We start from the raw sequence: 25,700 nt of genomic DNA, 5'->3' as shown, positions 1-25,700 counted from the left end.
CTCTGGGTACTACAAGACTACAGGAAGGGTCTGAGTGCTCTTGTGTCATGTCTACTAAAAAGGCAAACATGACCCAAGAATGCATTAGCCCAGCATTTACATTAGAGATATGGAAGCGCCATCATGTAAGGCAGTGGAGGAATGAATTCCATTCTTGTTGCCTGAGCTCCAAGATTTCCTCTGGTGCTAGTGAAGAGAAGGGTTATAAAGATGATTAGGAAATGCCAGTGTTCCTGTATGAGGGAAGACTAAGTGATTAGGGCTTTTAGCCTTCCAAAACAAAGGCTAAGAATCAGTTTGTTCGCTGCAAATAACTCAGCAAAGGAAGCATCAAAATGGAAAAGAGGTATTTAAATTGCAGGACAGTGCTGTTTGAAGAACAAATGGATATTCATCTGTGGCTGCTATTGCAGGGGGACCAGATTCATCAGCTCACGAGACCCCTCTCGTACAAACCATGGCCAGACAGGATCAAAGAGTACATTCGACTACATCTTATGAAGTAACTAAAATTTAAGGCATGAAATAAGTAAACAGGAAGAAAAAGCTTCCAGAAATATAACAAATGGAGAAAATAAAAAACCTGTATCATGCTTAAGGGATTAAAGCTGTCATGTTCTAACAATCAGAAACAAAGAAATATCCATGTTAAAGAGTGTCTCATGAACTGAATGTCTACAGTCAAAGCATGAGCAGGAAGTTAAATGGTAATATATAAGCAAGACAAACATTTTAGAGTGATTAAATATGCCTGGTTAACTAATTAATACTCTAGAGCATATACTATCTGGGAACTTCAAAATGCTTCATAAGCCTTAATGACCCACCTCTCATGAAAACCCATGATTGCATTACATACTGTTTTACAGCTGAGGAACTTTGGAGACTGACCAGAGAGGGACCTGATCCATTGCAGTACAGAAATATATGCTTAATTTTAACTATGAGTGGTCTCCTGCCATGCACTTAAGTGCTCTACTAGATTATAAATGTGAATGGCTAGCCACAGAATAACCTAGTAAGCATACACCAGGATACAAAGAATGAGTTTTAATGAGCATCATGTACCTCTATTTGCATATTGTCAATGGAAAAAACAAACGGAACACACCACTCAACATTGGACTGTAGATAACTGCAGGCCTCTTATCACCATCATTAAGTCCACAAGTGACTTGTGGATCATGATTTAGGAACCCCTGCTTCAGGATATAAAAGAATTACAAGCTATCGTCAGAATGTACTACTGACACAAACAACAAAATTCGTCCAATCCAGTAAGGATGATGTCTTTGAGCTTACTCCTAACTTGGCCACACAAAGCTAGATTTTCCAGGGAGCAGTAGTAGCAGGCTTTCCAGAGCAGAAACTCCTTCTATTTCAAAGCATGTAGTACTTGCGTATCAATACACTTGAAACTCCAGCACATCCAGTTCAGTGCCTATCCAAATACCACCAGTACTGAATTCCTGGGCAAAATCAGATCCGTAAAGTGATGATGTATCTATTCCTATGGCAAAATGTACTTTTTTCGCTTTGAGTGCATATATATGCTACTAAGAGTGAATCTGGGAAAATAACAATGAATGGTTTTAATGATTATAACTGAGACCTCTGGGCCTGCTTTCCCCCTCCAGGAAATGTTGGTATATCACCACTGCATTGCATTCTCAAATGCAATTAACTCTGTCATGGTATTGTTGTTAAGCTATTTCATGACACCATTAAAGTACTGTGGAAGTGAATCAGATACTGAAATCTGGCAATCAGCTCTCATACAGGCTTAGAAATTATAACTCATTGTTTCAAAATAAAAAGACTTAGTATTACCTGTGCATACAATTACATACTGCCCAGCAGTAGACTACTAAACTCAGTGTCAGCAAACTCAGACATTGGATATTTTCAAGCCAACAAGATCAAGCAACAAGAGGCATCTAGATGACCACATTTATTAGAAACGAGTAGCAAGATTCATTACAAATGAGTAAGCTAGACTCCTAAAGCCTGTATTCAGTTACTTGGATAGAAGACCTCATTTTCAAATGGGATTCCTGAACATCCTATACTGATTTAAGATAAACACACTTCAAGGTTAATGTGAGAAGCACAAGGCATACAGAAGAAAAAGCAACAACTATCATAAAAACTAACACTGTGATTAACCAATATAATCCTTCTTCTTGCCTGTTGCCTTAAATACATGTAAGTAGAGTTACCTTTGCTCCATGTTTATGCAGAACTTCCATGACATCATTATGAGCTTTTTCAGCTGCAACATGTAAAGGCGTCATGAAACTAGGGAAAAAAAGGAGGGGGGATATCAGTTTTACATTTCTAATATGACAGTCATTTGGAAAAGTAAAAACTTTCAGAAACCTACTCTTTGTTTTTCTCATTAACATTTGCTCCTTTCCTGAGCAATAGTTCTGTAACTTGCTTCCTCTTGGGATGCACAGCGGCCACAGCACAGTGCTGCAAAAAAGTAAACATAAATTATGTTTCAACTACACAGATGACAAAGAGCTTTAAGATCCATGACTTCATCTCTTAATTACTCTGCTAAGTATCAGACTACAAAATTTACAGTATCCATCATATTTCTGCTGAAGCACATAACATACTGAACAAAATATAAGCTAATGATCAATGCTAAGTTATTCTACTCAGAAAAACAATTTTAATTCTAAAGCTATTTGCAACTTACAAAAACCCCTACATTAACTAGCTATCGGGACAGAACCAGCACATAATGCACACAGGAGGTAAAGACAAAGTGCTTGAAACAGCTTAGCTTTCTTCAGAGAGACTCTCATTAGATAGTACATAACCTCATCAGATTGTGGAAGCTAAGTCCTGACACTTGGAAATCTCAAGTACAGGAGGCAAAAATTGAGAGGTCACAGTCAAACATTTACTGAACAATGAACCAAAGACATCAATAGAGCTAAAATACCCCATCTTGCCTAGCTGCCTGCAGAATGAGCAGGTGGAGAAGAGCAAAGACCACCACAGGACTACAAAGTGATGATTACACAGCTAAAGAGATGCCACATGCCAGCAGCTGATGTACTCAGGAAGAAAAGGGTAACATCATTTCAAATTCCATACTATCTTCATGTTCAGCCTGTAAGTATCTCTTCTCTGTCTTGCTTTTAAGTTCAGGCTAGGATGCCAAGTCCTCCATGGAAAGAACAGAGTACATGATGCTTGGTACTCAACACACAATGTTCTGATCACAATCTCAATGTTTGTAATACTAAATACACAGTTGCATGCCTGCAGCTGAGACCTACCACTGGGAAGAAAATGTTCCATTGGAATAAAAGTATCATAACTATAATTGTTTTAATAACACAATCAGTCCCTCTCAACTTCAACATCTATACTGCATCTGGATACCGGCTGTGTTCTTTGCCTCCCCTGTTGCTTCAAGTAATAAGACCAGGATACTGCCAGGAAATTCTCAGACCTCTGTTTCCATAGCTAATGTGGCATTGCCAGTCCTGTTCCAATGCTGTAAGACCCTGTGATATACACCTCACATCTTTTTTCACAATTTTCCATACCCTATGGAGAAAATTTGTAATCCAAGTTTACCCACATAACACATGAAGGAAGCACTGGGCCACTGGAATAGAATTTAACCCCAGAAAAACCACAGCAACTGACCTACAAACAAAGAGGGTGATGGCAAAAACGGAAATAGAAGTGAAACATGAACAGGTGAGGAGTAGCTGGAGGGCTTCTGTAATCTACCAGGAAGGAAAAAAATAAAGTGATAAAAAATTATATGGTGTTTTTTCTAGAATGATGATTTAATTGTTATGTATCACGTATTTGATGGCAAACCCTCAATCTCAGATGATGAATATATTTTCATAGTGTAGGAATAAAACTCCTCAAGTAGCACTACCACCACATTTATCATAAAACAAATGGATTGATTGTATAATCTCACCAGTGCAGTCTCATGCGACTGTGGCTGCTTAAAATTAATGATCTCCAAAGCAAGTGTCTTTTTCACTTTGGCTAGGTCTGCCTCTCTGGCTGCTTGCAATAATGAGTGTCCTTTGAATTCATCTGTTAGAGGAAAAAGATGCATTTCATATTCAGCAACATGTCACATTTATAAATATTATTAGAGAAAGGTAGCTATACTCAATTAAGAGGAAATAAAGAGTATTTCTGTACATCTTCAGGTAACAGCTGACCTGGGACACAGAAAATGGTTTACTGAAACCAAAGGGACATTCTAAAGGAGAGGTGAAGTGATTCCTTGAGTAAAATTCTTGTAGTTTTTCTTCCTTTTACCCTCCACCTGCTTGATATTAAATGCATGTGACCTCTAAATTAACTATGTGTTCAAGTGAGCACAGTGTTACTGCATGCTCTTCAGAAAAAAGCATTACAGTTGCATTTCAAAAACCTTATTATATTCACAATGACAAATAATTTAAGGTAAATCCAGAATAAATATATGTATTTATAGAATTATATGCATAAATTTCTATATATACATATAATTTGAATTTAAAACATTAAAAGTCTTAACGAAAGCTAACCAGCTAAGCATTTGAAGGCAGTCTGCTATAAAGATGAAATAAGTTTTGATAGCAGCTCTATCTTTGCAAGTACAGAGAGGTAATTTTGTTATTTTCAGTGTCACATCTTGTTCGGTTCAGCAACTAGTTCATTTTAGTTTCAAATCATTTTGAGTTTGAAAAATTTCTCCTAAAATGTACAAATGAAAGGTAGGTTAGCAAGAATGGTGTCTGACCATGAGAACTAGAAAGAAAAGCTCAATCTCAGTAAAAATATCAGTATTTTTCTTTCATAAGCAAGCTTGAAATACTAAGCTTGTTAAGAGGGGCTTTCTTCTACCCTTTAACATCTGGTGCATTTGTGGATTTAGGAATAAAAATAAATATAACAACATTCAAGTTTTAATTTCAAATAGAATTCAAAATTCTTTCTAAACAAAGCATTACTCAAAGCACAAGTACAAATAAATCCTGAAATAACAAATAAATATGATATTATTCCTAAAGTATAAAACCAAATACTAATCATGTTACTTTGGGTACGCAAACACACAGGATGTCCCACCAAGCTACTGCCAAATTTGGCATAACACTCATGATTGTGTACGCATTTCAGCGGATATTAATGGATACGAATCTTTCCCCACTCCTCTCCAGGAACTATAAATACAGAAATAAAATAAAGTTTAAATAGATTTTAGTTGCTTGCTTGCTAATTTAAACCAAATGTTAATTTGACCAGCCTCAAAGCCAGAAGCATCTCCCAATTTAGCCCAGAGAGTAGAGGAGTAGCTAAAAGATATTAATGCCCTCCTCTTTTCTCCTAGAGCAAAGTTTTCCATTGCACATGATCTCACTACCTTCACAAGCAAAGAATAGTGACAGACAACAACCTGACCAACTGTGATTCTGAGTAGTGCAGGATCATATTCTTAGTATGTCAGGAGGCTTCTGCAGGACTGGAAAGGTGACAGACAAAACCAAAAGCTTATTTATAATTGAGTTCAGAATGTACTTCTCAAGGAGTTTTCTGTGCCTTCATAATGCTTTGTTTCCATACTTGTATCATTTAATTATCTTTTACAGTTTATCATGATGAGAACACAAATCCCCAGTAGAGGGCAAAGGCAGACAAACTCAAATTAGAGGTGAAACACTCTTTGGTAAACAGCATAAGGATTACAAAGACTACAAAAGAAGGTGCTGGAATTTTATCTCCAAGTCTGCACACTGAAGCTATCTACCTTCTGGAAGTTACTCTTTAAGTGGGATACAGAGGCTCTTCTGTACCTTAACTGGACTTGAAGAATAAAAAACACACCATGATTCAGCACTGGCTTAAAAATTTTAAACCTAAGAAAACCAGGAAATACCCCAAACAGTATATCAGAGGGATCTGCGTACGTGAAAGTGAGAGGCCCAGCTGCAGTTACCCTGCTGCTTTGCATCTACTTGTGAAGCACAAGGAAGCTGGCTTGAAAGGAAAGCACCCCCTTACACCCGCTGAAAATAGCTTCCTGCCTGAAAACACTTACAGGTCAGTCTCTCCCTTAGCTCAGGTGTTGGAGCCATATCGACCGCACTCTTGCCATGGCAGTTGACTAACGTGGGATCCGCACCATGACTCAGCAGGAGGGAGCAAACCTCTACGCGGTTCTTGGAAGCTGCCTCGTGCAAGGGGGTAAACTGCCAGAGGTCCATAGCATTCACGCAGGCGCCATGCTAGTACAGCAAAGAAAGCCTTGTATTAGTAAGAAACCATCTTCAATAATTAAGAGCTTACAAATTTCATTATAAAAAATGGGTCTGTTCTTTCATATATAAACAGGTACACAAAAATTCATTATAAAAATACCGGTATACACAAAAATACTGTTGAATCCTAAGGGGGGGGGGAAAGTAAAAAATTATGTATGAGATGATAGTTTTTAGTAGAATAGATTTTCCACAGAAAAACTCAAATAAATGAAGCTCTACTACCTGTCCAAAGAAATAAGGGAGGGAAAAAAAAGCCCTCACAGATCTACCACAGAAAGATCTACAATTGCAGGCTTCTGAAATGATATACAGGATGTCTGAAACATCCTGCAGAAAAAAATTAAAAATCTTCCTTTTCAACTCTGCCATGAACAGTTCATATCTCACCTAACACTTGTACAGTAATTACTTCCCATCCTTCTGCTTACCTTAAGCAGCAACTCTGTAACCTCATAATGTCCATATGAACATGCATTATGAAGAGGCACAAGACCACTGTATGGAAGAAGGCAAATGACAAAACTTATTTAAACCGCATTTTTACAGAAGGCAGAACAATTTTCACCCTACCAAGAGATGAATAGAAATCAAATTAAATCTAAAACATTTAAACATTCAAATATTTAAAAATTAAGGTTCACAAACTAATGGAAAAATCTAACCTTCCCAAATAACATGTTACTTAAGAGTAGCATTAAAACTCTTTTTTGTCCTATGAGGCCACAGATGTTTCATCTACCACTAAGATTAGCATTAATTGGCTTTGAAATGAGCTTTCTTGAAGCTATTAATGGGAGGGGGAGTTCCATTCCGCATTCAATTTGCTTAAGAGAAGTCACAGTTCTGTTTCTGCCTAAATACGAGCTCCTGAGTATTTTAAATGCTATGTGAAAAGCAAAACTCCCCAGATAATGCTAATGTAACTCCTGTGTATATTATGAAGACGTAAAAATATCCATAGAAAGAAGAATAAAATTGCTGCTCCAGACTGTGGAATGACCTGATTTTACTCCATGTTTTACAGTACAACCTCTTCAACTGTGCAAGATACTTCTAAGAGAGTCCCTGTAATTTTTGTACAGCTATGTTACTGGAGACCATACTTAAAAATGACACTAGCAAAGTAAATAACAGGAATCTAGTCATAAGCACAAGACATAATAAAAAAGTCATGTATTGAAAAGGAGATGCAAAGAGGATTATTATTACAGAGGACAAAATGAGTTTAATTCAAGCTGAGCAAGACAAGCTAGTTATGGCTCAACAAATCTGGATGCATAATACACTGAAAACAATAATTATGAAAAATACAAGGGATGAACCCCAGAATTTCAAAATCAACTCAAAGAGCATTAGGACAGAAGTATTACACAGGGTAAACTTAATTTTAAGACAAATGCTCTCAGAAGCAGCACTGCATTTGTTAGAGGAGAGGGAAATTTGTTTGAGGGAAATTTGTCAAACTGTTATTTTCCATCATTACTTTTCTTAATTACAGCTTACGGGTGTATGTGTGTGTGTGTGAGAGAGTATCCAGCCCACAGAGCACTCAAGAAACCTGCGCTCTTCCAAAACGATCGTCACCTAAGAGGACTGAGGCTTTCAAGGTCTCATCAGCAGTCACCACAGCGATCCACCTGGCTGCTCCTGCAGCACACCTTCCCCTTTTCCAGCACATTGTGACTTTGTGCACAGTAGCAGTAAGGCAATGAAAGGACCAGTGGGAAAAGAGCTGCTTCCTTGGCTGTGGTCCTCTTTGGGAGTAACTAGAAGTGACAACCATTTTGAAGATGTAGCACAGTTCCTCCAGACTCTCTCTGTGACCCTATTGAAGAGAATCTAACAGGTCTATAAAATCAATGTAACCTAATTTAGCCCCATAAATAATAAATTACATTTATTTATAGCCTATTCGCTTATAAATTATATATAAATAAGAAACAGCAAGGAAGAACAAAGTACCACACTGACTGCAAATGTGTGATGCTGCTAAAAAAAGAGGGAGCTTACTGGGATCTCAGGCATTTCCAAGAATGTTTGAGTTGTTTTTAAGTTTAATAGAAAGTGTGTGTGTAATTTTTCCTTCCGCCCCGCCCCCCAAGTTTAACTTAACTACTTTTACACTTTTCATACTTTCCAGATAGATCATTCAAACCTCATTAAAGCATCTATACTGGAATTTTCTACCAAGTGATGCTGAAATTTCAGAGAAGTGTGAAATACCTAAAACCTGCTTAACAATGCTGGATCTACCTGAATAGGTATTACATGCAGCCTTACTATGGGGTTTTGGGGTTTTTTTTTGGACTTACATAACGTATCATCATACAATTCACAATTCTGATCAAAAAAGCCATTAGGGGTGAATGTACAGACAAAAGTGCTACACTTAGTCGATCTTCAAGAGTTTAAGTACACTTGGGACTGGCTTTGGAAAGAAAACAGAAAAAAAGCAAAAAGCTAAGATCTTAATTTAACACCTTTTTAAATACTAGGCTGGACTCAGCAGAAAATGAAGATATAGGAAGTGCCTCAATTTTGCTGATAGAGACAGAACACACACTCATTAATATCTTACCTCTATGGTCTCTGAATACAAGATGCATGCCCTTAACCAGAGTCCCAATTTCTACAATGTTAGGACTAAGCCTTCCTATGAGACCACCATGAGAATCATAACTTTACAGCTCAGAAACTTATGGCTCAGAACACGTATCATTCCAGATTTCTGACTGCTGCACACTTTTTGTTGGTGTCTTATGTAACTACCATCCATACTGCAAAAATAGAATAGTTTAGCTTCTACTGTATTTTGATTTTTGCTGGCAACATCAATCAAGATAGATCTCCAAAGAGCACTAGCTGTGAGCAATGAGCGCTACTGATATTACTTGGAATTACATCCATGTATATATGCAACAAGATAATGAGACTGTACATAAATTTTTCAATGCACACTTTTTTCCACTAAGCCCATGTATCTTCTCCCCATTGCCTTTCCTAAAATAGTAAAGTCCATGATTTCACAGGGTAGTCTGTGCATGCAAGAAAATAATAAGGTCTGGAAGAAAATTTAAAGGTGTAATAGGAGACTTAAGTGCAATCACAGCTAATCTGTCATTTGGGCTCTAACAAAAGTTTATGATGAACCACACTCAGATTCTGGAAGCAAATGCCGCATTCTCAGCCAGGTATTGAGATTATGCTGCAACATGAAATAGGAATAATTCTTCATCTTAATTAATACAAGACCACTGCTGCAAACAGAAAATAAATCAACTCATTTTACATACCCTTTGTCCTTCGCGTGCACATCTGCACCATGCTGAAGCAGAAGTTGGACTATTCGAACTCTGTTGTAGCCTGCTGCTAGATGTAAAGGAGTGGACTGCAAAGTAAAACAAAACGAGATGAAGAATGGGAGCCATTCCCGCACTTCCTGCCATCTAAGTACTCTTTGTTTCTCTTACACACTGGATCAAGAAAGTTATGCTTTCTTTCTGTGATTAGCTAAATTAGCAAACACACAGCACATGTATGCCCTTCCTGTTGTCAAATCAATGTTCCTTAAGGTGGGGAAGAATCCAGGTATCACCCAAGGCAATAACAAGCTCATCATTTCAAGTTAATTTAAATAATGGGTCAACTGTGTTTTGTTTGTTTTGTTTTTCCCTTTTAAATGCCACAATTTAATTAATTTTAACAATGCCAGTTGTTTTGGTTTTTTGTGTTTAATTCATGAGCAAATTTATAACCTGCACACTCAAAGGTTACAAAACTGCTTGTATGTACACTTGTTGTAACAAGTGCACAAGAGGCAGGCTGCAGAACAAGAAATAATGCATTTATCTCATAGCAGGAATGCACCAAACAAGTATCCATATGTGTTCTGTACTGTGCTGTGGTAAGACACGCAGAGCAAACTGTATGCGGTTCACAGTTCCCTGCAAAATCCATGCCTTCAGCAGTAATACATCTTGCTGCATAACAATAACATCACCACCACCTTTCTCCACAACTAATCTGTAAGAATTTTAACTGACAGCTTTTGATTTTGTGTGCTGTCTCAGCCTGAAGGAACTGATTTCTTACACAAATGGGTGATGCCATTTCCTCCTTCCCAAGGCTGAGAATCAGAGGATTTTAAAGGGATCTTTGCTGCAATTTATTTTGTGGTGCACAACCAAACTGCACAATTTTATTGCAGTAAAACCCCATATGTAAACCAGCTTGAGCACATGGGAGGACTTACATATCTCATAGCATTAAGCCAAGTACAGATTTACTGTCAGCATTAGAACATCATTATACAGTATTACAGGTGAGATCACATTTCACTATTATCAAGATTTAGAAAACTAAAATCAAGACAAATGGTCTCATCTGTGGTAAACAGCAGCAGGTGCTATATATCCATAAACAGTATGGATTTCCCAGGATTTAATATGTTTAGTATGACCATAACTTGGAGTAGTCTTGTATTACTGCTACTTCGCTCCAGGAAAGGATAACTACTTTGGCATCTACCAAGTGGCCTGTATACCAAAGTAAGAACACAGCTTGTACTGTCAAAATGACAGCAGAGCGCATCTCTAAGAAAAACATCCAGGTAAATCAAGTTTATTTAGGGAAGCAGTTATGCAAGTTTCCAGAAGACCCATCTTTGGAATTACCTATTCTCAAAAGGCCTCTAACATTCCTAACCAGAAGATCCCTAAAGTGTCTTAAAAGTACAAAACACCACCGATAAAAAGGGTCAAATATTTTAAATGTTTGGCCATTCAAATAGTTAGGATCTATTATTCTGTTTCAGAAAGGTTTCTAATACTGAATTAACAATTTTGACTGATCCAGAAGGTACTACATTGTTCTCATATCTGTCCCTATTATAAAATAGCTAACTTCTGCGTATCATAAACGCTAGTGACAACATAGATAAAGATGACGCCACTACTGACATTAGCAGAATACTTCAGTACTGTTTATTCTGACAGTTGCCTTGGGTTGGTTACTAAATCCAGTTTTATCAACCTGAAAAGACTTTGAAATGGACTGTGGAAAAGTCAGTCTATTGAAAGGTCTAAACTCCAGAAGAAATTGGAGCAAAACCTAAATGTTTGGACCATTGCAGGATCCTTTAACCTCACCACAATTAAACTACACCCATTCTTGTCTGCATGCTACTTCTAAAACCACAATGGCAGACTTCCAATATGCTGCATTCATATTAAGCTTTATTAGTAGGGATGTGCTCAATAAAGATACATCAACCCTGGAGTCTTGTTCACCACTTAAAACTATTACGACTTGAGCTGGGACTGTGCATTTTGTATTTCTAGGGTTCTCAGACCTGCATTTGCCAAATAACTTCATTAGAGAAGAAACCCAAACCCTTGCAAGTTTGTAGTTGCAAGACAACTTATATTAAGTGAAGGGACATCATCTCCAATCTTCAGACAACTTATAACCTCACCTTTCAGAAAGGTAAGCTACTGCCTTCTCCCCGAGCAAGGCCACACAGACACCACAGCCTCATGAATGAACACGGAATACCATGTCTTCCCAAAACACCAGGACCTAGTTATTTAGCTGCAGCCAGGTGCCTTGTTTTTGCCGTGCTTGCCTTCTGATCCACAGCACCTTCAGTGAAGCTGTGTGCCGTGCTGCAGCTGCCTCTCCAACTGATGCTCCCTTCACCCATCCCCAGAGATGGGGCGGACATCTCCGCCAGTCTGTCTAGCCTGGAGGACCACGCAGTGCTGCAGACAAATGCAAGCAGAGGGCCAGGCAGACCACTTGACTGAGGGGCAAGGGCAACTGAACACACACATGGGGCGTGCAGAAGCAGCGATCCTGGAGGGATGCTCCCCCTGTATCCACGCGTGGTGTATCAGAACCTGTCAGCTACTCTTCAGTTTGGCTAAAAGGCTCTTATAAATGCTGTGCTTACATGTGCTTCAGGAAGGAGGAAGCGGGAAGGCCTAACCTCAGTGATTTAAGGACTTACTTGCCTTTCTTGAGAGAAAGAATATTCATTAATGTTACAGATTTCATAGTCAAAAATACTAATCTCCTGCTACAAGCTTGTATGCTGATTACACAAACTAAATACCTAAAAGACAATGTCGTGCTACACAAACTATTCATTATCTAGGATTATTAGTCCTTAAAAAAATTAAGAAGAAATAAAAATCAAGTGAATGGTGGTAGTAAAGAGACTTGTGTTTAAAATTAACATGTTGTTTATATAGCAGTAGAAAAGTAGAAACTAGCTATCACAAACAGCAGTATTGTATACTGCACATGCAAGATATATCAAACTAATCACTTAATATTAAGAAACAAGATTTAATTGAGCTATCAATTAACCCCTCCTCCCATGTGTTGCAATACCTGGCAAGAGGCTTATTAAGAAGACTCCCTAGAGGGCACTTTCCAAGACTCACATTCACAGTTACCAAGCCAATCACACTGTCTTACTTGCTAAGGTAATTAAAAGAGTACAACTCCACTTTTATTAAGTAAAGTAGACCCTCATGTGAGATGCTCATATTATTTTAAAGTTTTATGGCAGCTGTAATTGAGTCAAAGCAGATCCTGTGCATTTCAAGGAAGATCACTGTACCCAAGATGGCAATCGCTGTCAACCCGTATACCTACAATTCATACTAAAGCAGGTATTTTTGCCTGCAGTCTTTTTGAAAATATGTTGCCTGGGAATATGAGATGCGTTTTTTAGATTTAAAAAATGTACATAGAGCAGTTTGTTACTGTTTTCATTGAGCCTTAGGTATTTTCACACTGCTTTGTTACCAACAGCTGATTTGATGATCCCTGTTCAGGGCTAGCTGCCTTGGACCTGCTGTCCCGTTCACCTGCATCAAACAAAAGGGGCCCCGAGGAATCACCAGAGCTGCAGGTTGCTGAGCTACTTCTACTCAAACCAGAAAACTGGTTTCAGCAAACTGTCCACGGGCAACATGGGAGTGCCAGCTCCAGGTACCATCCACTTCCCCTCCTATCTCACTCAGAGTCTTCAGCAGCTCTTATAGTAATGCTGTCACAGCCTCAGAAGAAAGCTGCATTTTCAGATTCAAATTATGAATCTTTAAACGGAGGGATCTTATGTAAGGATCTTATATGAGGCATTATCTGAGTGATCAGTAACAGCTGCAGGAACGGTCTTAAGAACTAATACTGCCCTGTTGCTTTCTGCTACCAAAATCTATGTATAATGCTATCTGATAACAATCTTAATGTGTTTCTCTAGTTCTCAAGTTGCCATCCCAAAGGCTATTAAAAATCAACAAACAACAATCTTATCACATATATGATGTCTCATCATACATCTAATTTACAATGCTCTACAGTGATTTAGAATTATCATAACTTAATTTCATCTTCTACAGGAAGGGCATTCATGCAATAAAGAGGCCACACCCTGGTTTTGAGAGCCAGCTCTGGTCTTGACATATTGTGGCTACTCTCCTGTTCAGAAGGTCCTCACACGAACACACACCAGGAAAGGTGGCTCTTACAGAGGCAAGTATGACCTGGCAGAAAATACCTAAGGACACTCGTATATTTACTGTTAACTCTTACAGAACACCCTGCTGACAAAGGATGTTAAAAAAAAAGGAGGGGGAAGAAGGGATTTAAAAATATGTCATGTAGACTTCAATGTATGTGACTTTTTTACCTCGTCTGTAATTATCTTCAGGTTTGTTTGATTTGGAAATTGCAGGTATGCAGCAAATCCCCATCTAACTTTGTCAAACAACACATTTATTCTAATCAGACCATACTGCCTGTAGGGAGCAGTAGCAATAAAAATAATAAATTAAACTTTTGTAGTTTGTCTTACAAGCTCCCTTCAAAACAGTGTTTCACTTCCTCCAAAAATTATGGGATGAGCAGAGACATTTCTGATCACAGAAGGGACCTTTGCTTCACAGTTTTATATAGAACTGTTTGTTTTGAAAGATGTCCTGACTCCTGGCAAAATGACTATTTGAGTCTGGCATACAAAGGAAAAACCTCCGAGCAGGCAAACGACTCTCTCTTCACTGGGTTAGAATTTATGATAGAATCTTTCTTTACAATCACAGTAGTCCGTCTGCTTGATGCTGCTCCCTTACAGAATTCTCTAAAATGAGCTGCATCAATCACGAGTGTACATTGGGAAGATATTCTGGATGTGACTGGAATACTTCCTGTCACCACTTTATCATTCTGATTAATAGGGTAAGAAAACAAGTTGCAACAACATCACAATCTTGAAGAGGCATTCCTGACCTTTTCCACTGTGGAAATGATCAAGCTTTTCCTTTGCTGCTCAGATACCAACCTGCATTCTAATTTTAAGCAGTGCGTACATCTTACACCTTCATTTTTAGACTCAGTTGTAAAATTTCTTGGGAACACATCTCATTGACATTTGTTTGTATGGTGCCAAGACTGGACATATCATCATATAAAAAAAAATTCCTTTTAGTAACACGTATTTCAGGTAACTCAAGATAATTATTATATATTCGTGCTACAATGCTCTTGCACGCTAGGTACTACAGAAACAAAGGTCCCTAACCTCAGCTAGAGAATGATGCTCTTAATGAGCAGGAAAGGGGCTGTGCTTCTGTATGTCAGCCACATGGCTTGTCAACTTCAGTCATCCAAATTGGGCAACTTCCTTGGTCATTTTACAGCAGTACTGAGTTATTTCATTTCATGGTCAACAATAATGCTTTAGGGACAAACTTATAGATGCTGCTACGGGAAAACAAGCTATGTCAGATGCTGATGGTAGATGAGCTGGCTGCAGCAAATTCAAACTCTAGAGATAAATAAGCACAGGGATGAAGAGCTTCATCTCTCTGAAAGAAAACTACTTTTCTTATGGAAAAAAACAAGCAAACAAACACAACCTCAAACAAAACAACAAAAAACAACCAACAAACCAAACCCAACCAACCAAACAAAAAAACAAGGAAAAAAAACCCCAAAACATTTCCTAAGGGCAAGGATTACAAAATGCCAAAAGAAGATATTTCTCACCCCACTGTGTTTCCAGTGGTAACTTAACTACTTCATCTTCAAAACACAGCCAGTAGTACTTAACTGGATTGCTGAACAGGACAGACTTGATATAGTACATCATATCATGAATTTCACATAGTGCTTTCTAACAGCTGAAGACAGGGAAAATGAATGAACAGCTCACCCATTCAGAATCTGCAAGTCACACAGTATCTTAATTTAGAGCTCTGGTACATCAGGTGACCTCTTTGAGGGTTGAAAAAAATAAAAATATATGCTGTTTTGAGCTGTAAACCAATGAAAACAAACCCAGCTTGATTTCACATACACATTTAATGCTAGGCCAGAACATCACTGGGAGAAAATGATGATTACATTTATAGTAAGAGAAATGCTTGCGTTCCTTTTCATTCTGTCACTTGGCAGAAGGAGAAAAAAGAAGTCTGCATTAAAAAGAAATTCTTCCTTGCAACGTGGCCTTGCCTTGGCACAGAGGTTGGACTAGACAATCTCCAGAGGTCACTTCCAATCCTGATGATTCTGTGAACTGAATACCCTTCAGAAATGTGTTCAGGTATGGCACTACCTGGGTTATGGTATAAAGCCCAGAGCAGGTCAGACAGCGGATATTTAGAAATGTGTACCAGCTACAAAGCACTGCTTTGCAGATCGCAGGTTGAAGGCACATTCCTCTCTGTATTCAACTGTGCTGAAACCACAGCTGGAATGTTATTTTCAGATGAGTGTTGGACATCTCCAGACCAGGCAGATGTCCATAAACTGGAGGAAAATATAAGAATGTATAATAAAGGTAAAATAGAAAAAAAAAATAATAAAATGGCTGAAAAGTTAAAAAGCACAGGAAGAGCATAATAAAGACTGCAAATACATTGACAGAATAAGCTCTCATTTGGAAAAGGTTTACGTGGGTGACAGTCCAGGACTCTTTACTCCTAATCTCCAGTGAGTATTCAAATCTGGTCCCTCTCAGAGGGCTTTAATGTCCAAACTACTGACTACTAAATGTTTCTCTAGTAGATCTCACCTTTGAGAGACAATACAAATTTCAGGCTGTACCTCTGAACCTCAAGATTGCGTGACAAGGCTTGGCATTAACATGGTGACCCTATTGTACTGCAAGTTGGGATAGGTGTTGACACATAAGGGGCAGGAGACTTATGAGAGAAGCTTTTTCAATAACAAGATGCCTGAGGTAGGGAAGGGCAGAAAAGATGACAAGCGTCATCTTGCACAGGGGTAGACAAAAAAACAGAGTGTCTTTGTCTCTTAGAGGTTAAAAGAAGGGAATGAGTGCTTTCGCTTTTCTGCTCAGGAATGCCTCCTGTTAGCACAGAAACAGTGCCACCACAGAGAAGGTAGGTGTGAGGAGGCAAACAAGATATGCCCAAAAGCAGAAGAGGGTAAAGGGCAAGCACTGCAGGACCACACAAGAAAAGAAAGTTTCATCTGCAGAGGCAGGCTTAAGACGGATGTTTGAAGATAACCATGTAAAAGCCTTATTAAATCCCAGAAGAAAAAACCAGTCTCCCTGCCCAGCAGGTTTCTCGAGACAATGACACTTGACTTTCAAAATTATGGAGAATGTTATCGTTGACACCAGGAAGACAAATCCTTAACCCATGCAGATAGCTCTGAAAGCTGTTCTCTTAACAGTGGCTATATATACAAAAAAGAAAATAACTGAAATTGATAACTTCAGAGAAAAGGAAACAGTCAAACCTGAAAGAGCATCATTACCTGACAGAAAAAGAGCTAAAAGGCCAGAAGAAAAAGAGATACTGTGAGACAGAAGGCAGCAACCATGTTTGGATTGAACCTTAAAAGCAAAGATCAATGTGATTCACTAGAAAAGCAGGTATAGCAAAGGCATAAAAGTGATCTCAACTCCCCAAATACTAATTAGGAAGCTTAGTTCCCTAACAGCTCCATACTAATTTGCTGCCATTACTTTCAGAGACTGACTTAAAAGCAGAGACTAAGAGGGAAATGGTAAAGAGCTGGGAGAGACACTTAAATCTTTGCACAGGAACACCACCTTGACCTCTGATCTTAGGATTTCACAAACAGCAGGTCCCATAAATGGGGCACTAGAACCCTTGACCTCTTCCTAAACAAAAATGAAAACCTCTCCCCTCCACTGAAACTCTTATTTGTCTGCATGTATCTTAACCTAGCCCCCATTTGGTAAAACAGCTCCACAGAGGATGTGTCAGAAAAGCTAAGCAATACCCCTCACAAACCCATTGTATTCTCAGAAAACTGTTCCTTACAAGAATCTCTTCCATTTCTGCATGCAAACGATGAAGGTTTGGCTGGGGCTAGAACTGCAATATGAAAAAGAAATTCTGGAGCTTCTACCATGAAGGAGCATTTGCAGTTTTCGCGGATTCAGAAGCACAGAATACATCTCTGGCAGCACTCAGTGACATGGGAAGATGGACTTTGAGATGGATTATTAGAGAAACAGAGGAGTATACACTGTTTCTTTAGTGATAGTTGCTGGCAGCTGGAGTAGTGGCTTGCTGAGATACATGAAGACGAAATGACAGTGAAGGCCCACTCTCTTAAGAGAATGCTGCTAATGTTATTTAACACTGAAAGGAGATGTATGCTGCCTTGAAAGATACGGCAGAACGCTACATAGGAATTACTTACAGTATGATTGTGTCCAGGATGGACATTTTTGTTGCTTCATCACCTGGAATCTGTCAGAAACGCAAGTCAAAAATGGACAAGTCTGAGGTGAGGCACTGAGGCATGACAGCCTCTTGATGAGGCAAAGGCAATAAGAAGAAACTGCCCCTGCAATGTTATTAAGTCACCAGAGGGACTCCTCTAGTACTCCAAGGAGCAGCTGGCAACACCTGCCAGCTAGAGAACAAACTCATCTGGGCTGCTGGACTGAGCACACAGGCATGCAGGATTTTCTCATGTCAATAGCCAGAACTTTATTCATTAAATCACATGCTGGAAGCTGTGATTCAAGTTTAGTGGATGAGGAAGAACAGATGCTACTGCTGCTGGCCTGAGCAATGGGGCATGGACAGCCAAGTTTTTGCAGAGGTTTTGAAAGCATCTGAGTGCCAACCAGCACAGTCTGCAGCTCAAGTCTCAAACCATCAATCCTGTCAAATTGCAAGCCACAAATGCTTATCACTCCAGGAGAGCAGGATGAGACAACTTTCTCCTCTCTTCCAGCACAAATACATACATTTTTATCTGTCCTGTCAGCCAGAGTCAGAAGCTATAGAATCCCGTTCTTTAAGTATTTGCTCAAGCTGCTGTTCCCTCTTTTTAATGAAATATTTTGGTGTTGCTCTGGCAGCACAAATAAGTGCTAACAAGAGACTCCTCTCCATGGCAGATGACTGGGGAAGGCCTGCATACAACATTAAAACAATCTGAAGAGGATGTGTGCTGGAACACCGGATAACAAAAACTCTGCTGGCTTTTGCTGTTTCAGTCTCCTCCACTTCCTATCAAAACCTTTTTCCTACTACAGTCAACTAACAGTCTGTTATTCCCTTTTCTTCTCATATTTCTTATTATTTTTACCTCTTCTCCATCTTTATGTATTTACTTTGCTTCTCCTCCTTCCCCTTCCAACCAGAAACTTTCCAGGCTTCAGTTCGTAAGATTTTCACGTTATTAAGAAAGATTAAAAGCTTCTCAGAATATATTGACTGTTCCCTCTGCTAACATGACATTCAAACCAGCACTTCACTCATTTTATTGAAAGTGGGGTCAGAATGAACTCTGTTAAGAACAAAACTTGCAATTTGACTACACTTTCAGCTCCAGTGCTCAGTGTGAAATAAATACTTATGCCTTTTACTTTGGAATTAAATTAACACAAAAATATAAAATAATTCACAAAATTAAATATATAAAAATGGTCTTTTTGCATTACAGTGATAATATGCAAATTTTAGAATTTAATGCTTTTATAATCCAGTCAAGTAGACTTCACTATTCTTTTGAAAAGCCTTGCAAAATACAGGAAAAAAGGCAGAAAATTTATCTTGTACTTCCTTTTAGTATATTTGAAAATTGAAAAGTTATGCTTATTAGAATATGAATATTCTAAAGAATTTCATCTGTAAGAAATAAGTCTCATAAGTAGAAGTGTATTGTATTACTTAGAAAATACTAATCAAATAACCTCAATTTTCTTGTTCATCAATGACACAACCATCATTAATTATAATGCCTTATTTTGACATTTTCCTCCCCTTTTATTGTTCATCTGCTGCTTGCTCACTCAACTCATACAACAGTTTTAGAAATGGTTATGTAAATACACCTCTCCTTGCATGTAAGTATTTGTATTTCTTTTTGTTTAGAACTAAACTGACCACTCTAAATAACCCCTACAACCTGTGAAGTCAATGATGGGGTTGTATTGGCAAGTGATAACTGATGTGCTGAGAGAAATCAGAGAGGCAGCAAGGAGAGAAAACAGTAAAAGTTGAAGTAAAAGTTGCTCTTTAGCAGTGACTATAATGTACTTAGATTCAACTTATCTACAGGGGAAATGCTTGCTAAAATAATCCAGCAGGAGCTGTGGAAAAAAATTGGGAAGTTTTTTAACAATAAGCTGAAAGTAGTTGCTGGGAGAATTATGTACTTACAGACAGCATAAAGACTGCTAATGGGGACAATACTGGAAATGCTGTGCTAACGCATACCTTCTATTATGAAGAGCTTGATAAAATGAAAGAAGCCAGTGTGACTAACAGCAGACTAAAAGAGATTACTAGAATTAAGAAGACATCATTCAAACAGCCGGATTTACAAACCGAATAAAAACAAAAGGACCATAAACTCCAGCAGATTAGAGGTAAAAATACTATTAGGCAGGCCAAACTAGTTTAAGCAGTGACTAGTGAAAAGAATTCAACCAGCCATAAATCCCTCTTCCAACCCATCAGGAGCACAAAATCCACCAGATAGTCCAGTGGGGCAAGGTGGTGCTAGGGAAAGAAACAGACCTCTTGCAGGCAAGAAGTTACCATGGAGCAACTAAAGAAACTCCTTGCATGGTATATATCTTAGAAGAAACAAGTAATTCACGTACCAGGACACTGGTGAGTGAGCATTTGCCTGTTTATGAGCATGGTGAAGCTTGGCGAAGGATCTGTCTGACACTAAATTAAGCATAAAAGAAGTAATGATATCAATCACCAAAACGAACATCAACGAACTGCCAGGACTAGACTGCATTCACCCAAGAGAACACTGGAGAATGAAAAGGTGAATTACGAGTGGCATGTGACCTTCACTTAAGATTATTTTGGTACATGAAGAACCAGAAGTTGCAAACCAATCATTAAAATATGTTTTGGGGAATTAAAGGCCTGTAATTTTGTTGTCTGTACCAGGAAAAATACAATATAAGGAAAAATATAACAACAGTTAGAATTAGCGGGCGCCTGGATGAACATGATGTGCTTGGGAAAACTCAAATAGCTTTAGGGGGAGTTCCACCTCTAAAACTCTTGGGAGTTTCCTGAAGCAGTCAACGAGCACGTGCATAAGGGTAATCCAACTGATACAGTTTACATGGGTACTCAACAGGTTTTTAACTGAATCCTCACCAATGGTTTTTGTTAAGTCCTGAGACAGTTGCATGATAGCATGCAGAGATGGGAAACAAAGCGTACACTAAATAATAGGTCTAACAACAGAGGGAGGCCATAAAGAATGCAAATACCACATTCAAAAGTGAAAAGCAACAAGAAAGCAGAACAGTTTACTTCTCAATACCTCTCACGCTCATACGCTCACGATTTTGAGAGAGAAGTGACACTAAAGATAGAAATGGCACCTACAGTATTCACTGTAGTCAACCACATACAGAAATCAAATGCATACAGTCCATGGATTGAGCTGCCACATTTCAACTCAGACGTAACCTCAGCAAGCTCTGTGAAGGAAAGGACTCCACTCTTAAGATCACAGTAGAATAAACATCATCAGTACTTGACTTCTGGATGCTCTGTGAGCCGACAGAGCCAAATCCAGACCACAGTATTTAGTTAATGTGCATAAAATATTAAATGTCAGCTCTGCCCCAGTCTGCCAGTTTGACTTGTTTTGTCTTGACAGTAGATGGATAATGGCGGAATGCAAGAAGGTGTCCCTGTGGGAAGCTAATCATGAAGGGGAAACAGTTCAGGTATAAAACCTCCACACCTTTAACGTATTTGAAGGTTTCATGAAGAAGCCATTGACTAAGACCGAACAAATGAGATGTCCTGATTTTTAGAGAACAATGCAGAGAGAATGACTGCAGCGTAAACAACTTCTTTCCAATCCTTCAAGCGCACAATTTCTATCTGTGAACATGATTGATAGACTCCACTTCCAAGTTTCTGAAGAACATGGAAACAGGTGAAGAGATACAGAAACTGTTTTGGGAAAGTATTTAAGATCTCTTAACAGAAACTTACAGCATGTTTTACACTTTTTTCAAAAGGTATTGTCTTTGACTATAGGGAGTCTTAAGTGACACCATAAAGAGAAATTAAGCCAGGTCATCTATATGCTACAAAGTCAGAGGTGGGATTCTTGTGTTATCCACTTTGATCATGCTTGGCTGATGAAATAAGATGAGATCATAGCATAAGAAAGACCATAAGTTGTCACTATTTCTGACATGCATGAATACTGAGAACTATCTTTTCGAACAAAATGGTGTTTAAAGGCAAAAACACAGCTGTGTCAATTTTTAAATGTTCTTTTATGTGTGCACTGCATTGGGCATTTCTGCCCCAGGCACGTAATGAACATTATGGCATTTGCTTTGTAACCTTTTTGTGACATTGGAAAGGTCACCTTTTCACAGTGCTCCATTACCCAAATCCAGGAAGGACCCTTAATTTTGTGTGCAGGCTTTGATTGTAAATATTTAACCCAATTACAGAGTATAGCTATAACTGAAGAGACCACAAAAATGCCTGCATCTGATCTACAGTACTTATTTTCACCACTGAGGCACATATTCACTAAGAGAAGGACTTTAGTCCTCCATCTTCTTCCCTCCATCAGTCCTCGTAATTATAACATACACAGAGACAGGCTCTAAGGCTGTGAAGCTCTTCATCCAAATCGAAGTTGGGAACATGGACCATACAAATATGTATTACTGTGGGGCATCAAGGTATTGCAGAATAACTGAGGTTGGAAGTGAGCTCTGGATATCAACGCATAGTCCAACTTCCAGCTGCCCTTTTTCATTCAGATGCTGTGGCTGACTTTGTACCTGAGGTGGGATAACAGCATATACAAGTCAGTTGCCACTGAGCAGCTGGCATCTGATGACAAGGTCTCCCATGACTGTGTACATACCCATACCAAATACAGGTCACTGGTGAGGCTGCAGAAGCAGCACAAACAATTGTAGCACTTGCAAAACACATCAGTCATTTACTATTGCAAATAATAAGGATCTTAAATCCGAAAGTTTTAATATAATAAACTCTCAGAATAACATTTTTGTTTTAAACAGAAATCCTTCCTCAATCCCCAGAAAATCTGCTTGCAGAAGTAGGGGAGTGCTGGCTCCTCCCTTCTCCTAGGCAAGCATATTACCTTGCCATGTCTCTGAGGCATACACACATAAACACACACATATATACGAATACACACAGCTAGGTATATATAAAACGGTATATGAATATATGTGAGTGTATATGTAGGCATCTATACACACCTATATACTTTTACGTTTTTATATATGTATGTTAATATACATGCTCACACCCCTAGATACACCTTTGATACATACGCATTCCATGACACACATCCAAGATCAGTGTCAACAAAGACTACGCTGTTTAGAAGCCATCAGCCAGGGCCAATCTTACACTAGCAAACATTAGCTAGCAGAATACATTGTTGTTGCTTGTTTCGGTAACTGCAGTTCCAAAAACTTGTAATCGTGCATCATGAAACTTCTGGCTAATCTTTGCAGGACCACAAGTAAAGGGCCCAAAATCTGCACATTTCCCATCCACAGAAGTGGTTTCACAGTACTTCATCAAAACCAGACTGACATTTTATGCTAGTAAGCAAAAAATGAGCAGATTCAGCGGAGGCTTGTCTATCCAGTTATTCTGGAATAACTTTTTTGGATTTACTCCATGTGGAACTGTCTTTTTCTGAAATAAAAAGACATTAAGACTATTTAATATTTTTAAATTTTTAATTTTATTAGACTAATCAAGGAGAAAGCATTTGTTCTGAACCAAGAATACACGTGGTCAATTGTTAATCTGGTTTTAATGCACAATTCCTTTGCTCCTCTCTGCACAAGTTATTTTTTTGTTGTAGATAAGCCTTGAGACTAGAGACTTTTGAAATATCTATGAACAACACAATGTATACCAGCAGAAAAAGCTCATCAAATTTTGGGGAAGATAAAATGTAAATAATATATTACATGTGACATGCATAGAGTATACAGAGATTCAGACATACCCTTGGGTATGACAAGATGCCTTGCATCAGGTATCTGCTCACAAATCTCTCCTATGAGGAAAGGCTGAGGGGTTGTTCAGTCTGGAGAAGACTCCAGGGAGACCTTAGAGCAGCCTTTCAGTTCTTAAAAGGGGCTCTTAAAGATGGGGAGAGACTCTTTAGCATGGCCTGTTGCGATAGGATGACGGGAAATGGTTTTAAACTAAAAGAAGGGAGATTCAGGCTGGATGTGAGGAACAAATTCTTTACAATGAGGATGGTAAAACACTGGCACATGTTGCCCAGAGAGGCAGTGGATGCACCATCCCTGGAGACATTCAAGGCGAGGCTGGATGTGGTTCTGGGCAACCTGATTTTTTTTGTAGCTCTTTGGAGGGGCGTTGGACCAGATGACCTTCAAGGGTCCCTTCCACTCAAACTATTCTACGATTCTAAGTCATTTGTTCAAATATGCAGCTTTTGTCCATAGAAAAGTGCTTATTTTCACAATATTTATTTATATTAAACAACGCTTATTATATGCGAAATAATTTCTTCTGAAAGATGTTCCATACTCATCTGAACATAATCTGCACAGGATAAATTTATAGAACAAACAGATCTATAGGTTTATTAGTATTATAGGTTTATTAGTTTTTATTTTTATTACTGTAGCACACGAAAAATGCACACAACTGTAAAGGTGTATAGTCTAACTAGCACACAATTTGTTCACAAGTCTTGCAATACATGGCATTTTTCTTCAACCCCACAGCTCCTAGAGCCTAGGTGATTCTAAGAGAATCTAAAGCTCTGGTCAAGTCTATGCATTTAATAACGGTTTTAAAAAAAAGCTTGTAAAAAAGTGGATTGATTGTTCCATACAGGCTCAGAAATTGGAAGGCAAAGCAATTTTCTTTTGAACTGCAGGATTTTTCATGAAAACAGTTAAGAACAACCAGAATTCTGGAACAGCGGCTGGCAAGTCCATTTACCAACAGCAAATTGGAGACTCCCTGGTAAGAGGAGACATAACTCACCTGATCTTGTTAGAATTCAATTTCTATTTATCAGCCCTTTGTCTACATGCTGATCAAGGCTGATCTCTCAACAGAGAAAGCAGTAGAGGAAGCTTTCTCTGCAACTCTCAGAGTCCAAGAAAAGGACTCTGCAACCCCATAAGACAGAATGTAGTTTGGTATCAGAGATGTCTCATAGCAGGAGCTCAGGGGGCATCCGTCCTCTCCACAGAACACACACATGCAAGATCTTGTGCAGTGGTTGCTTCAGACCAAGGATGCTGGTACTCAGCACTGCATTGCAGACCTTCTCACAGTGGATTTCGTACATCTGTACCCTGCACCCATGACCCTGGATGATGCTGTGCACGAGAAAAACGAACGTCTATATGGCAGGAAGGAACAGGCTGAATAAACAGCCTCAATCAAACCCAAGAGGCAAGTACGTCTCCTATGACTCAGAGTTTAATGCAAAGGCCTGCTACTGGTATTCTGGCTCCAGGGTTGTCTACGTCTGGTTTGGAAAGGCAAAACAACAGCAGCATTGGAGAGGCATACTAACAAGTGTTAAGGACTGATACTGGGAGCTGTTAAGGACTGAAAACTGTGAATAAACAAAGAAAGGGGTGCTAGGAGCCAGAAGACTATAGTGAAATTAAATGAAGTAGGGCCACATGCGCGCTAGGAATGGCCCTGTAATAAATAATTGCCTTTCTTTCTTTTCCCCCATGGGATCACTGCTTCATGATCACTGGAAATGCATTGTTTGCAGGCTCTCTAGCTCACTTGCTGCAGAGATTTCTGCATTTCTAGTTTCAAAGGAGCAAGGTAGGGAGGGAAGGTGCAGGAAAGAAAACAAGAG

At 38.8% G+C, this 25,700-nt stretch overlaps 1 protein-coding gene across 3 annotated transcripts in view; it reads right to left on the bottom strand.

Annotated features, from left to right (window-relative positions):
- The window catches only part of TNKS (tankyrase), a 139,594-nt gene that overhangs the window by 35,128 nt on the left and 78,766 nt on the right, over positions 1-25,700 (bottom strand). For all 3 annotated transcript variants that reach the window (XM_030492274.1, XM_030492275.1, XM_030492276.2), the window contains 6 exons: positions 9,596-9,690; positions 6,731-6,797; positions 6,080-6,266; positions 3,962-4,083; positions 2,384-2,475; positions 2,220-2,298 (listed from right to left, as the gene is read on the bottom strand). In XM_030492274.1, the coding sequence (XP_030348134.1) occupies positions 2,220-2,298; positions 2,384-2,475; positions 3,962-4,083; positions 6,080-6,266; positions 6,731-6,797; positions 9,596-9,690 (642 nt within the window). The remainder of the gene's footprint in view (positions 1-2,219; positions 2,299-2,383; positions 2,476-3,961; positions 4,084-6,079; positions 6,267-6,730; positions 6,798-9,595; positions 9,691-25,700) is intronic.

Source organism: Strigops habroptila, chromosome 7 (genome assembly GCF_004027225.2).
Source record: "Strigops habroptila isolate Jane chromosome 7, bStrHab1.2.pri, whole genome shotgun sequence".
Taxonomy (NCBI): Eukaryota; Metazoa; Chordata; class Aves; order Psittaciformes; family Psittacidae; genus Strigops; species Strigops habroptila.
This window is presented reverse-complemented; position numbering and strand designations above follow the sequence as displayed.